At 37.7% G+C, this 13,175-nt stretch overlaps 2 protein-coding genes across 2 annotated transcripts in view; both read right to left on the minus strand.

Annotated features, from left to right (window-relative positions):
* LOC114579881 overlaps positions 1-13,175 on the minus strand; it is a 58,885-nt gene that overhangs the window by 24,678 nt on the left and 21,032 nt on the right. The window lies entirely within an intron of this gene.
* LOC114579880 (putative disease resistance RPP13-like protein 1) overlaps positions 1,344-13,175 on the minus strand; it is a 13,771-nt gene continuing 1,939 nt past the window's right edge. The window contains exon 2 of the mRNA XM_028695791.1: positions 1,344-2,525. Coding sequence (XP_028551624.1) covers positions 2,007-2,525 — 519 coding nt within the window. The 3' untranslated portion in view covers positions 1,344-2,006. The remainder of the gene's footprint in view (positions 2,526-13,175) is intronic.

Below are 13,175 nucleotides of genomic sequence, written 5' to 3' on the forward strand. Positions count from 1 at the left end.
TCAAATATGACTGCATTGTCATAGATGACTACAAGATTCATGATTTAATACATGAGTCAGCATCTAAATTTTTTGCACAGAAATGCGTTGATGCTTTGGATGATGAAAGGTCATTTCTCGAAATTTCTGAGACTATTCGACACTTGTCTGTTCTAAATGAAAAGCCATACATCTTAAGAAAGATTGAGAAGTTTAAACATTTGCATTCTCTTTTCTTGTTCTATAAAGCTTCTGATGAGGATATTTGCAGTGCATTTACAAAAATAATCGAAGCGTCGACAAACCTACGGTTATTATACATATTTGCTCCATACTTGAAAGTAATACTGAGGATATTGGAAATTTAAAACATCTTCGATACTTAAAGATTGTTGGTTGTAGTTTGACTATGCTGTCAAGATCTCTAAGCAATCTCTATCACTTGCAATACATAATCTATGATAGCCCATGGGAAAACCAACCTTATGGTGATGATTTTTTACCTGACATTAAGAACCTGACAAACTTGCGTCACATAAATTTGCCCGAGAAGGTGAGAATTGAGGTATAGCCTTGTTAAAAAAGCTGAGAATTGAGGATAATGATGAGGTGGTTTCATTTCCAAATGAGGCGGAGCAGTGGTTTTTGAAAGTTAAGTCTTCTCTTTCTAAGCTGCAATTTTCATTACTCTAATCCTGACAGTCTCTCCCTTCCTCCTTGGAAAGCTTATCTTCTCTTCAGGTTCTACATATTTGGGGCGTTCCTATGCTTCGGGAATTACCAAACCTTCCTCCCTCTTTGGAAGGTCTAACAATTTGGGGATGTCATCCAGAGTTAACGGAGTACATGGAACTTGAAAAACAGCTGACCAAAAACAAGAGAAGGATGCTTAGGGTTTGGCCCCTTGGTCGACCACCGATGCCATTTCTGAGCCTTCAATACTTGATAAGTTTTCTTCTCCCCTCCTAATCAGATAATTTTTTTTTCTGTTCAATTTAATTTGATCGTCCATATCCATTCAAAACTGTCACATGAGACTCCAACTCCTGTGAAGATGTATAACTTACAGAAATGATACTCACAGCCTGAAGTAAAAGAACCATTCCAAGAATCAACAAAAACACTTTCCCTCATAAAATCAATCTATTTTGAGTGTAGAACTAAGAGAGATATGAAGCGAGTGTGAGAAAAGTACAATTTCTCCCAATTTTTACATTGAATTTCTTAGTGTAGTGTGGTTTAGTATTTTTTCACATCAAATCTTGATATTCATTTCCGCTATTTTCCTCACTTTGTTTTCCTGAAAGTTTTCCAAAAAAACATAGGATTTTTTTTTTTTTTTTTTTGGGGAAAATTAGGGCAAAGCCCAATTATTATTGATGCTAAAAGGCTAGTTACACGTGTAAGAAAGAAGAGAAAAGAAAGGCAAAATTGTGGGGTGGAGCCACTACAAGAGGCTAAAAATGCTCACCAAATTGGAGCAAAAATAAAGATACACATGTCAAAAAGTGATCAAAAAAGAAAAAAAAACAGCCTGTTAATGCAGTGAGAGATCAACCACACGAAGACTGAAGAATAGGGCTCAGGTAAGCTAGAGGTTGCATCCAGGTAGCCTTAAAATGTCCCCCGGTTGCGGAATTGCCATCCAATAGAAGTTGCATAAAAACCGCCATCCTAGGGGATAAGGAATGCAACCCATTCATCATTGCCCCCCAGTCGTCAAATTCAAAAATAGAACAGAGAGATGCATGCCGCAGGGAAGAACCCAACATAAAACAAAGAGCCTACACGAAGAACGAAGAACCAGGAACCAGAATTCTATTTCAACTTTGAATTTTAAAACAAACAGCTTTCAAATTCTATTTCATCAGGCAGAAGAAGAGAGATGATGTTTGGACAGTGAATGACCGCTACTGTTTCAAGGGGAATAGAATTTGAATTTGAATTGCTACAAAAATTCAAAGTCGTCCACCCAATTCCTTCTATCTCCAAGCTCTTGAGCTTAGAAGGCAAAGAGGGCAACTCTTTCAACTTCCGGAAGTTCGGTAGCACCAGTTAATTAAGCAAGGAAAGAAACATCCATCTTCTTCAGCAGCTACTCCTGCCTCAAACCAATCCTCTAATGCTTTTACTTTCGTAATATGTAGCACCTCTAGCAATGGAAAGGCATGGTATTTATCATTCCCATTAAATTTACCTTCGAGCCATTTTAATTTCAGCTTGTTAAAAAGTTTTAGAGACTTAAAGAAAGGAAGTTGCCCGAAAGGAGGAAGAGTTTCCCACTCAATGCAATCTTTCAATTCGATTTTCTCGAGATTGGAGATCAGATTGACATTGTTCATCCATATTGCAGACCTTGCACCCATGTATCTCTTTATGCTCAGATTCCTTACACATTTTTGCGGCTGAAAGTTGTCGAGCACGTCCTCATCTAAATCAATGTTCCTCGAATCGGTGTTACTCCAACATAAGATTAAATATGTGAGCCTCCTCTTGGGACATAATTTGGCACTACAAGCCTCCTCAACATCCATCACATTTTCAAGGTTGTAGATTCCTAAAATGAGGATATTTGCAGTGCACTTACAAAAATATTCGAAGCATCGACAAACCTACGGTTATTATACGTATTTGCTCCATACTTGAAAGTAATACCCGAGCAGATTGGAAATTTAAAACATTTTCGATACTTAAAGATTGTTGGTTGTAGTTTGACTATGCTGCCAAGATCTCTAAGCAATCTCTATCACTTGCAATACATAATCTATGATAGCCCATGGGAAAACCAACCTTATGCTGATGATTTTTTACCTGACATTAAGAACCTTACAAACTTGCGTCACATAAATTTGCCCGAGAAGGTGAGAATTGAAGTATCGCCTCCTTAAAAAATTTGACAATTGAGGATAATGATGAGGTGGTTTCATTTCCAAATGAGGCGGAGCAGTGGTTTCTGAAAGTTAAGTCTTCTCTTTCTAAGCTGCAATTTTCATTACTCTAATCCTGACAGTCTCTCCCTTCCTCCTTGGAAAGCTTATCTTCTCTTCAGGTTCTTACATATTTTGGCGTTCCTATGCTTCGCGAATTACCGAATCTTCCTCCCTCTTTGGAAGAGCTAACAATTTGGGGATGTCATCTAGAGTTAACGGAGTACATGGAACTTGAAAAACAGCTGACCAAAAACAATAGAAGGATGCTTAGGGTTTGGCCCCTTGGTCGACCACCGATGCCATTTCTGAGCCTTCAATACTTGATAAGTTTTCTCCACCGAGGCCAGCCAAATGAAGCGGTTGCGCTCTACCCGGTTGAACACTCATTGTAAGGATAAGGGAGAAGCAGAATAGGGATACCAAGTGTGCCATCCAAAGGGAGAGCAACAGGCTTCCAAAATAACATCATAGCCCATATACCAGCAAAGAAGAACAGGGGATAAAATCATTTCCAACAACAACATCAAACATTTATCCCACTGTGGGGTCGGCTACATCAATCCTTTTTTCTCCATTGTCATATTAAGAATCAAATTCTCATTTAAATCAAATAAAAACATATCATTTTTAATATTTTCTAACAAAAACTTTTTAGGTATACCTCTACATTTCTTAATATAAGCCAAATTTAATAAATTCTACCTTCCTAACCGGGTTATCGGAAGCCCACCATTTTATTTCATAAAACCATCTAAAGAGACTCCCTCTACTCTTATCTGTCATTGCGGCTACTCCAACCTTTCCCGTACATGCTCGTTTAGGGTCTAAAGAGTAAAGCCACTCATCCACCTTAGCATTCTCATCTCCATTCCAGGGCAACTAAATGACACCCGATGCAACCTACATTCAGACCAAATCATCTTTATGAAACTTTACTGGCAATAGAGATCCAGAAATCTTTTTAACTCACTCAAATTTTGGATTTCTATGATAAGTAAAATACCCATTGCTCAGTTGTTCTGCTCTCTACCCCGATCATCGGTGCCATGGGGGAATGGTTTTTTGGTCCAATCATGGAGAAGATCATGAACGCTTGCTCTGATTACCTGGAAGAGCAAGTCGGATGGAAAACGGGTATGAAGGAGCTGGAAAGGCTGAGAGAGAACCACCCCACGATCCAAGCTGTCCTCGACTTTGCTTCCAGCTGCAACAAATTGGAGGCCATAATAACACGGCTCTCAACAATTGTGGGCTCTCAATGACTTGGAGTACATGAATCATAAAGAACAGCTCCCCAAAAACACGGTATGAGCTAACTTGCAGAAACCACTGCTGCTCAACTAGAAAAGAAACCAACCAATCATTACCCTTTGAATGGAGGTGATACTGCTCAATGGCTCCATTAGCAACACTAATGGATCCTTAAGAATGAGTTCGTAGAGTATGAGCTGGGAATTCTCTGTACTCCCAAATCTTTCAGTCCTCGTGATAGATGATATCACCACAATTTCGAATTGTCAAGTCTCTTATTGCTGCAAAAGGCTTTAAATGATGTAACAATTGCTAGTGCCTTGTCTTATGTTGAAAGTTTTCCCCCATTTTGGGGCACTTTATGATTTGAGTTCTGATTTCTTATAGGCACAAACCTCTAATACTCCTATAGTTCATTACCCCTCCCAATAGTGAGTGAGAACTTTTGATAAGGCAAGTCGTCGGTGAATACATCGTATCCATACATACATGATATCCGGCATATAGCAACAACATTGGTTTAGGTGTTTTGTTTAAGTACGAGGCTGCAAGGTTCTCAGCTTTTCTTCCGATGCATCATTTTTTTCTTTTTTGGAACCAACTAGAATCATGGCTCAGAAAACTATATTAAATGGAGTGCGATACCCAGAATTGCCAAGAAAGCAAAAGAGAACACGTCCAAAAACCAAAATTTAAAAAGTAAAATAATAATTCAAACCAAAAATCAAGATAATGAAAGGCTACAAAAAAAAGAAAAAAAGATAAAAGGAGAGATCATAGCAAATAGAAAGAGACCAATAATCTACCATCAGAAGAAGGCAGTTAGACCCATAGTGCAGGGATTCTCGGTTGCCAAGAACACTTGGGGGCTGTTTGGTAGTAGGATTTTGAGCTAAATGCCACCAAACGCAAAAATTAAACATCTTAAAGCAAATTAAATCCTAAATTTCCTTTTGAAATAAATTTTGGATTTACTAAATCATATAGTTATTGTTCGGCAAATTTGATGGACTTGGCAGATTTAAAGGAAGGACTTGGCCGAAAAAATCGTTGTTATTTCCAATTCAACAAGATGATTGTCAAACCTAAAACCTCTTGGTTCAAAAATTTTTGTACTAAAAAGTTTCCTTTAGAAAGGATTAAGAAAGCCGCCCCAAATGTAACCTTAGTTAAATCCTGCTTGTTGCCAAACAGCCCTTTTAGGCCTAATTCGTCTATGTAAAAAACCATAACAAAAGAGAGGCCATCCAGGAGAACCCCTAAGGCCATATGACTCATCATAGCCCTCTCGTAAAAAAAAAAAAAAGAAACACAACAAACAAAAAATATTTCTATATAAGGAGGCAGCCACCGATCTGAAAAGGAGAACATTTCAGATGAACGTCATACCAATTATGAGGAAAAATAGAAGCTGTGTTGCCAGTATTGTAAAGTGGGATAAGAGACTCATACCGATTTTTTTCATCCATATGAGAACGCATCCTGCTTACAATAAACGAAGTAGAAGAGATGTGATGGCCAAATTTCCTGCAATTCCGTTACTTCAATAAATAATATACATATAGAATAAAGGGGTGAGAAAATTTTCTTTTCATTCTTTCCCAAAGGCTCGACTTATTTGATCCAAAACTTGAGTAAATGAAACCCATATGACCGTGAAGTTTGTAGAAAGAAGAAAGGCTAAGAACGTAAGAACGCAGATAATCCATGCTCTCAAGAAATGCTTGATATAGTACAGGTTCTCAAAAAGTGCTACAAGAAGGCGAATATTAAAGACCTGGCACCCATGTAAACATTTATCCTCAGTTTCTTTAGATTGTTATGTTGCTTAAATTTCTCAAGCATCTTCTCATCCAAATGTGCAGATCTACAATGTGCTTGAAATCTACCCAAATCCAAACGCTGCAAATTAATATTAGATTCATTTTCAAATGAGTTAGAGCAGTGGTTTCTGCAACTTACCCATCTTTTTGCAGAGAAATTATTAGGTGCAGAATCCGGACATAGCACGCATTTGGGCTCCAATGAAACGAAGCCACATGATTTATACACACCCTGCATAGAACTTGTAAACAGGGTCTGCATAAATAGAATTTACACACCCTCAAATCAACTAGCAAATTAGACTATGAAGAAGTCAAATCATTACAGTGCCTTCCATATTCTTTGTCTTTCACTTCCATCAAGTTCTTAATAAGTATTCCGCTCCAAAAGGAACCAGACCTCCCTCCTACTTTGTAAATATTTTAGGAATAATATATAACAGAATCATAAAATAGCAATATGGCATTCTGACCCAGTTCTTCACATCCAAAACCATTGTTTAAAACTTGTATACAATGCTTTTCATCAAAGCTTAAATTCAAAACTGCACCGATGACCCTTACTGGCAATAGAGATCAAGAAATCTTTTTAACTCACTCCAATTTTGATTTTCTATGGTGAATAATTAAAAGTAAAATAAATCCCCATTGAGACCCACTCTGTCCTTGCCTGCCCACTGAGTTAAAAAAATGCTACTTCCCAAACTTTAATAAGCCAGAGAGGAGCACATTTTCCTATTTGATTTTGTCATACGTGCAAATGTAATCTAGGATAAGAAATTATTGGACATAACATCATGCATACGACTCCCTTGAAGTGCATCAAGTGATTCCAAATCAGGCCTATTTTTTTAAGAGATTTCAACGAAACTGTAATGACTTTTTACCCATAACTTTTTGGAAAAACAAATCTACATTTTACAATCAAATTCCTGTCATTTCATCTTCATAGACATGTTGCAAGAGAGTTGTCTACCACATGCCGCCAAGGCCCAACATAGCAAGAAGAGAAATGTTGCTGACCATAGTAGTTCTGATAATGAGTATTGAGGGAAGAAACTCCTCCTTGGCCACCGCCTGAGAAGAAGAGAAGAAGAGACGAAGAGAATGAGGGAAGAAACTCCTCGGCCACCACCGGAGTTCCGCCGAACTTTCAAGTGACGCCGGAGTTCTGTACGACTTTCAAGTGCCGCCGGAGTTTCGCCCGACTTTCAAGTGACGCTGGAGTTCTGTCCAATCTCCAAGTGACTCTGGAGTTTTGCCCGAATACCATTTAACGTCAGAGTTCTCCCCGCCGACTGAATTCGGACTTCTAACCGACGACGGACCTCCACTCGTTGAAAGATTTATACCCGACGCCGGACTTCTACCCGTTGTCGGATTTTCGCCGAACATCTATCCAAGGTGGGATTTCAATCCATTTCTGGACTTCTACATGACGCAGTCCTTCTGACCTCCGTTGTCAGACAACGGTCCTTCCGAACTCCGTTCCCCACCGACTATAGTTCTTCTGATCTCTGTCGACAGTGATTCTTTGTATTCCCACCATGTAATGTACTCTATAAGATGTACATAAAGCTAAGGCCTTCCCCAAAAAAAGGGCCTCATTTGTAATCAACTGCAAATAGTAGTGGATTCATTCATACTGGGCTAGACCCTGTGTTTTTCCCCCTTTTTTAATGCTTTCCACGTAAAAATCTTAGTGTATCATAAATGCTACACCCTCTCTCCTATCTGATTGTGTGCTGGATCTTCATACAAAGTTAAGACGTTAAATGTTATATTTCTCTACCGCCGAAAATACTCCAGGACGCAACAAGTATGATGTTCATTTGACGGCTGTCTCTATTGGGGATGAGTAAATAGAACAACCCGATTTATCAACACAATCAAATTCCACACATAATAGCCTCAACCACATAATAATAACAAACTCCCGCTTGCCTCAACCAATCTTATCATTTTTAGGCAAAGAACTTGTTTCACATCTTTTGCACAACTTACACTGTCGCTCCTGGTACGTGCTTTCTAAAAGATGAAGGAATCTAAAACCATCAGCTGAAATTTTGTCAAGTTTCTTCGCAACCCCCTCCCGTCTATTCAAGTTGGGATCAACTAAAAAAAAATATCGATAGTATAAAACAATGCAAAATGTGCTCAGAAATGATCAGGTTCTTGCAGAGGTTATAAGGAATCTGGCAAGAGCCGATGCCAGAAAAATGAAGCGCAGGCATGCCAGCAAAATGAAGCGCAGGCGTTCACTACCCGGTTGCACGCAGATGTTAAGGGCCCCATAAAATAGGGACACCAAGTGTGCCATCCAAAGGGAGAGCAAAAGGCTTTCAAAATATCATCATTGCCCAGATACCAGATACCGGCAAAGAAGAACAGGGGAGAAGATCATTCCCTTAGAGAATAAAAAAAATCAAATGAACCCACAATAACAACGATAACAATCAAAATTAGAAGTATAAATTTGGAGCATCTCCACCACTGAAATTATAAGCAATATATTCAACAAGCTGAGGGAGCGATGGGCTGAGTAGACAAATATTTCCAATAGGGAAAAATTCTTTTAAAACGTTTATCCAATGCATTTCATCTAAGCAAGAATTTAGAACACCATCCATGACCTTTCTTGCCAATGGGTCTTTATTTGTGACGAATATAAAAACAAAGTTATCATTTAGGTTGGACATATGTGGTAGGCAATCGCAGGGACCTCATGGAGGGACTTCATGGCTTGCATGAAAACTACTGTACCGTTATAACCACCAGTATTCACCACGCTACGTTGAAGCCTACCTATAGATAGAGCAGTCCAATCAATAGTATGACCGTGAGCATCTCATACCAATCTATAAAAAATATATATAAAAAAGGAGTAGCAAATCCTAGTAGATGGAAAACGGTGAGCTTCTTCCACTTTTCTATCACTTAGGGGCTTTGTAAGTAGTCAACCTCCTTTTTTTCCGATACATCATTTTTTTTTCTTTTTTGGAACCAACTAAAATCATGGCTCAGAAAACTTATATTAAATAAAGGAGTGCGGTACCCTGAATTGCCAAGAAAGAAAAAAGAACACGTCCAAAAACCAAAATAAGTAGTGAGATATGTAATTCAAACCAAAGGAAGAAAAAAGATAAACCGAGAGCTCAGAGCAAATAGAAAGAGACCAATAATCTGCCATCAGATGAAGGCAGTTAGACCCATAGTGCAGGGAATCTCGGTTGCCAAGAACACTTGGGGGCTGTTTGGTAGCAGGATTTAAGGGGCTGGGCAGGATTTAGAGCTCTATGCCACCAAACGAAAAAAGTGAACATCTTAAAGCAAATTAAATCCTCTATTCCTTCCTTTTGCAATAAATTTCGGATTTCCTAAATCCTATAGTTATAGTTCGGCAAATTTGTACGACTTGGCAGATTTACAGGACTTGGTCGAAGAAACCATTGTTACTTCCAATTCTACAAGGTGATTGGTCATCGCAGGGTTGTTTTTTTAATATTTAGACTAATTAAAGCATATTCATTGATACATTACATAACCAAGCTTCAAACCTAAAACCAATTAGTTCAGAAATTTTTGTACAAAAAAGCCTCCTTAGAAAGCATTAAGAAAGCCAACCCAAATGAAGCTTTAGTTAAATCCTGTGTTGCCAAACAGCCCCTTATGGTCTAATTCGTGAATGTAAAAAAACACAAACAGCCCCTTATGGTCTAATTCGTGAATGTAAAAAAACACAATAGAAGAGAGGCCATCCAGGAGAACCCCAAGGGCCATATAACTCATCATAGCCCTCTCGAAGAAAAAAAAAACAACAACAAACAAAACAAATTTATCAATAAGGAGGCAGCCACCGATCTGAAAAAGAGAACATTTCAGATGAACGTCTTATCGATTATGAGGAAAAATATTCAGACCTATCTCCGCATCCGGTGACCGGATACAATAATTTTCCATGGATAAGAGACTCATACCGATTTTTTTTTATCGGTATGAGAACGCATCTAAGGGATGAGAAAATTTTCCTTTCATTCTCTCCCAAAGGCTCGACTTATTTGACCCAAAACTTGAGTAAATGACCCCATATGACTGTGAAGTTTGTAGAAAAAAGAAAGGCTAAGAAGGTAAGAAGACAGATAATCCAAGCTCTCAAGAACTGCTTGATACAGTACAGATTCTCAAAAAGTGCCACAGGAAGACACATATTGAAAACCTGGCACCCATGTAAACATTAATTCTCAGTTTCTTTAGATTGTTATGTGGTTTAAAATTCTTAAGCTCCTTCTCATCCAAAAGTTGAAATCTTCCCAAATCCAAACGCTGCAAATGAATGTTAGTTTCATTTCCGAATGAGTTAGAGCAGTGGTTTCTGCAAGCTAACCCATCTTTTTGTGGAGAAATTATTAGGTGCGGTATCCGGACAAAGCTCGCATTTAGGCTCCAATAAAAAGAAGCCACACAATTTGTACACACCCTGCATACAACTTGTACACAGTGTGTGTATAAGTAGAATTTACACACCCTACATACAACTAGCAAATTAGACCACGAAGAAGTCAAATCATTGCAGTGCCTTCCATATTCTTGATCCTTCACTTCCATCAAGTTCTTAATAAGTAATCCGCTCAAAAAACAACAAGACCTCCCTTCTACTTTGTTTTCCAGAAAATATTGTAAAAAAAAATATAGGATTATAGGCTCCTCCATCTTTATAAACCAATGTTACCCCATTGTAAGGACAAATTCATAAAGTTCCCCTTATCAGATTTTTCAAGTTCTTAATTGATAAAGCTTATATTCAAATCATTAAAGATATGTATTGTGTTCAAACACAAGGTGGTTTGATCAAGGATTTTCCTATTTCGGATCGATTACATCAAGGATCAACCTTAAGCCCATATCTTTTTGCTTTAGTCATGGATGTTATCACTGGACATTTGCAAGAGGATGTACCTGGGTGTATGCTTTTTTGCTGATGATATTATTTTTGTTGATAAAACTAGAGAGGGAGTTGAAGGTAAACTTGAATTATGGAGGTCAACTTTAGAGTCTAAAGGTTTTTACCCGAGTAGATCTAAAACTGAAAATATGGAGTATAATTTTAGTAGCAATAGACCTAGTGAGGAGATTGTAACTTTGGGTGATCAAGACATTAACAAGAGTACATGTCTTAGATATCTTGGATATTGTTCAGAGATGCGTCTCTCAGGCCTCTATTTGATCCAATATTTGAGTAATAATGAGCCTCACAGGAAGAAAAAAATCTAGCAGCCTCAATCCAAAACTTGAGTAAATGAGACCAATATGAACGTGAAGTTTGTAGAAAGAAGAAAGGCTAAAAAGGTAAGAACACAGATAATCCATGTTCTCAAGAAATGCAAGATATGGTACAGATTCTCAAAAAGTTCTATAAGAAGGCACATATTGAAGACCTGGCAACCATGTAAACATTTATCCTCAGTTTATTTAGATTGTTATGTGGTTTAAAATTCTCGAGCACCTCCGAAACTCGAGCTCTACAATTTGCTTGGAATCTTCCTAAATCCAAACACCGCAAATTAATATTAGTTTCATTTTCAAATAAGTTAGAGCAGATGTTTTAGCAAGTTAAGCCATCTTTTTGTGGAGAAATTATTAGGTGCATAATCCAGACATAGCTCGCATTTGGGCTCCAATGAAATGAAGCCACATGATTTGTAGACACCCTGCACACAACTTGTACACAGGGTGTGTATAAGTAGAATTTACACACCCTACATACAACTAGCAAATTAGACCATTAAGAAGACAAATCATTGCAGAGCATTCCATATTCTTTGTCCTTCACTTCCATCAAGTTATTAAAAAGTATTCCGCTCCAAAAACAACCAGACCTCCCTTCTACTTCGTAAATATCTTGGGAATAATATATAACAGAATCATAAAATAGCAATATGGCATTCTCACCCAGTTCTTCAAATCTAAAACCATTGTTTAAAACCTCTATACAATGCTTTTCATCTAAGCTTAAATTCAAAACTGCACCGATGACCCTTACTGGCAATAGAGATAAAGAAATCTTTTTAACAAACTCCATTTTTGGATTTCTTTGATGAATAATTAAAAGTAAAATAAATCCCCATTGAGGCCCCCTCTCTCCTTGCCTGCCCACTGAGTTACAAAAATCTTACATCCCAAACTTCAATAAGCCAAAGAGAGGAGCACATTTTCCTATTTGATTTTGTCATACGTGCAAATGTAATCTGGAATAAGAAAATATTGGACATAACCTCATGCAAACGACTCCCTTGAAGTGCATCAAGTGATTCCAAAACAGGCCTATTTTTTAAAGAGATTCCAACGCAACTGTAATGACTTTTTTCCCATAAAGTTTTTGGAAAAATAAATCTACATTTTACGATCAAATTCCTGTCATTTCATCTTCATAGACATGTTGCAAGAGAGTTGTCTTCCCCATACATGTTTGTAAAGATTAAATTACGAAGGAATTTGATCTTAAAATGTGGGTTTGTGTTTCCAACAACTTTGATGTGAAAAGATATGTTGGAATGTCTTAAGGAGAGGCCTCGTTCGGAAAATAGCGGAAATGAATATCAAGATTTGATGTGAAAAAAGTCATTGCAGAAATGGACGAAGTTGCTCTCCCCTCTGGCTCATGTGAATATTGGTAGTAGAATTTTGGTAACAACTCGAATGGACTCGGTTGCAATGTTGATTAAAAAGGTCATTACAAAGGTGGAAATAGTTAGATTAGAGGGTTTGGAGGAAGATGAGTGTTTGCTGCTCCTTAAGTCTTATGCATTTGCTGGTGTAGAAAATCCCCCCTGAAAATTTAAGAGACATTGCTGGAGAGATGGTTAAAAAGCTTTTAGGATCTCCATTGGCAGAGAAGGTCATTGGTGGTATTCTAAGAGACAAATTGGATGAATCACATTGGAGAAAAGTTCTAGAAAGCAATTTATTGGATGAAAATTATATGCATTCCATCTTAAGACTGAGCTACATATTTCTGCCAAATCCTCTACAAAAATGTTTTGCATTTTGTTGTAAATTTCCACAATATCATCTATTTAATAGAGATGATTTACTCCAAATGTGGATTTCATTGGATTTCATTCAGCCACCTCAAGGAATGACTATGGAGGATTTCGAAGGAAGGTATTTTGATGATTTACTCAAAAAAGCTTTA

This window comes from Dendrobium catenatum, unplaced genomic scaffold, assembly GCF_001605985.2.
Source record: "Dendrobium catenatum unplaced genomic scaffold, ASM160598v2 fragScaff_scaffold_674, whole genome shotgun sequence".
NCBI classification, from domain to species: domain Eukaryota; kingdom Viridiplantae; phylum Streptophyta; class Magnoliopsida; order Asparagales; family Orchidaceae; genus Dendrobium; species Dendrobium catenatum.